The sequence below is a fragment of the Galeopterus variegatus genome, unplaced genomic scaffold (genome assembly GCF_000696425.1).
Source record: "Galeopterus variegatus unplaced genomic scaffold, G_variegatus-3.0.2 Scaffold6932, whole genome shotgun sequence".
NCBI classification, from domain to species: Eukaryota; Metazoa; Chordata; class Mammalia; order Dermoptera; family Cynocephalidae; genus Galeopterus; species Galeopterus variegatus.
Window position 1 is genome coordinate 75,416 of NW_007733043.1, and position 2,514 is coordinate 77,929.

The following is a 2,514-nucleotide window of genomic DNA, read 5'->3' on the forward strand; positions in this document are numbered from 1 at the left end:
CGGCTTGCGTTACAATTTAGCTTCTCCCTCGGTTTAATCCTACTTCCTTCCCTTCCCTTCCCTTCCCAATCCCTTTTCAATCCTTTCCCTTCATAGGTGTTGGTCTCTAAAAAATTATTGCACCATAAACTCCATCTCAGTGTTTGCTTCCAGAGTACCCAATATGCAATGCTTCATAGTGGGAGTGGTCTCAGGAAGTAAGTGATAAGACAGGGTTTTGGAAATGAATCATTTACCCAGCCAACTGGCAGTGAAGACCCCAGCATAGGTGGTAAGTGGAACACAGACAGCCTTTGGCACCAGGTGACAATTCAGTTGCTAAAACCGTCATGGTTGGCTGAATTGGGAATTATAAGGGTAAAAGAGAATGCACTAGTAGTTGCATCAGGTGTTTGAGGCTTCTGGAGGAAATAGCAGACATGAGGATAATAGAATTAGATGACTATAGCAAAACACCATTGATGTTGTTCAGAAAGATAATGAATAGCTGAATGTATTAGGCAAGGTAAAGCCAAAGGATCTCTTTGGTTATCTGCAAAGAAGCTCTCATCTCCTGTGAAGTGGAATGTCAAAGAAAGCCAAGGGCTAAGCCCAGGACTAAGCCCAAGTGTAAAAATTTCAAAGAAGGTCTGCAGTCAAGGCCCTGGTTGGGAAAACCTGAGACCCTGACACATGAAGCATCTTGGCAGATGCCACCAATAATTTTGACTCCCAATGCTTCTAAACTCTTCGAGCATGTAAAAGTGGCCCACTTTTCTCTAGTAAGAGCTAGCTTTCTCCCTATGCTGAAAGAAAATGCAGAGGTCCCTCCACAACAAAGCAATAGATGCCTCCCCGTCAGGATCTGCCACCATGTCTCCTCCTAACCACTAGGAGGCTAAGTCACAGCGTAATCCAACTGAGGCTTGATGAGAAAGGACAGCGAGCATAATTTGCTTTTATAGCATAAGAGCTATAAAACCTAGCCTACAATTACCCACAGGAGCCTTGAAAAATGCAGAGGCCTGGATTCTGAGGGTTCTTGATCAAGGAGGCCAGAAAATAAAGTTAGATAGAGAAGTTTACAACTTGGGAGTTGTATTAGTCTGTTTCTGTGGCTTATAACAGAATACCTGGAATTGGTAATTTATAAGGAAATGAAATTTATTTCTTGCAGTTTGGAGGCTGGGAAGTCCAAGGTCCAGAGAACACATCCGGTGAGGGCCTTCTTCTAGGTGGTGACTCTCCACAGTGATGCTGGGTGTCACATGGCAAGAATGGCCTGAGCAAGTGAAATAGCCTTCTCATTCACTCTCCTTATAAACCCATCAGAACCATGACAACCCATTAAACCATCAACCCATTACTCCATGAATGGATCAATCCATTCACCAAGGCACAGTCCTCACAATCCAATCACCTCTTAAAGGCCCCACTTTCCACCATCATATTGGGGGTTAAGTTCCACAATCCAAACACCTCTTAAAGGCCTCACTTTCCACCACCATACTGAGGGTTAAGCAGGAGTTCTCTTCTGAACTACAAAATTTAACATCATGGCAAAGCCCCTAGGAGTTGGTTCCAACTCATTACTAGGATGGCTCCTAGAAGGGTGGAAAAAGTTATGGCCAATACTGAGCAAAGTTAAAATGCCAGGATGATCATGGAGGACAATGGAGGAAGGAATTAAAAGAACTTGGGAAGTGAGCTTGCTGCAATGGATACACTTTGGCCAGAAGATCTGCCAGATGATTATGTTTCATGGTAGGGTCTAACAGGCAAGGTAAAAAGGAACATTTTAGTGAGGCGGGTACAAGAATTTCTTAAATGTTCAATGGAAGCTCTCCTACAGCCAGGGCTGATGGTAGGAGGGGAAGTCGTAGATTTTGGCCCACTGATAGCAATGAGGATGATAGGACTCCAAAACAATAGAAATCAGATTCAACAGATTGGGGCTGCTCATGTGCAGGCATTCTGTTACAGGAGCACCTCATTCAACAAATATTTCTTCAGTGCCTGCTTTTCCAGGGATAAGATCCCCGCACTCCTGATCTCAATGGCTGATGGCAGAAACAGACAGAAGAGAGGGAGAAAGGTCTGAGGCCCATGCCAGATGCAGCTGTCCCAGAATTTCATCACCTAAGGAAGCCTTCACCAGATCTGTTCCCTGGAGTTTGGACTTCCTAGCCTCTGAAACAAGCCTCAGAAACTCAGCGGCAGCGGTGGAACCAGCAGCAGCGGCAGCGGTGGCAGCGGTGTAAGCGGCACCGGCGCCAGCAGCTGCAGCGGGGGAAGCGGCACCAGCGGTAGCGGCACCAGTGGTAGTGGTGGGAGTGGGGGAAACAGCGGCAGTGGAGCCGGCGGCAGCGGAGCCAACGGCAGTGGTGCCAGCAGCAGCAGCAGCATGAGCGGCGGCAGTGGCAGCAGCAGGGGAACCAGCAGCGGCAGGAGCGACACCCTGTGGTACCGCCCCGTCACCCAGCAGCCCAGCAGAGTCCAAGCTGACCAGAGAGGTGGCTCCCTGGAGAGGCCCAA

At 47.7% G+C, this 2,514-nt stretch overlaps 1 protein-coding gene across 1 annotated transcript in view; it reads left to right on the forward strand.

The window, feature by feature from the left end:
• LOC103606901 (high affinity immunoglobulin gamma Fc receptor I-like) overlaps positions 1-2,289 on the forward strand; it is a 21,747-nt gene extending 19,458 nt beyond the window's left edge. Inside the window, 1 exon segment of the mRNA XM_008591461.1 lies at positions 2,167-2,289. Coding sequence (XP_008589683.1) covers positions 2,167-2,289 — 123 coding nt within the window.
• The last annotated feature ends 225 nt before the right edge of the window (positions 2,290-2,514 follow it).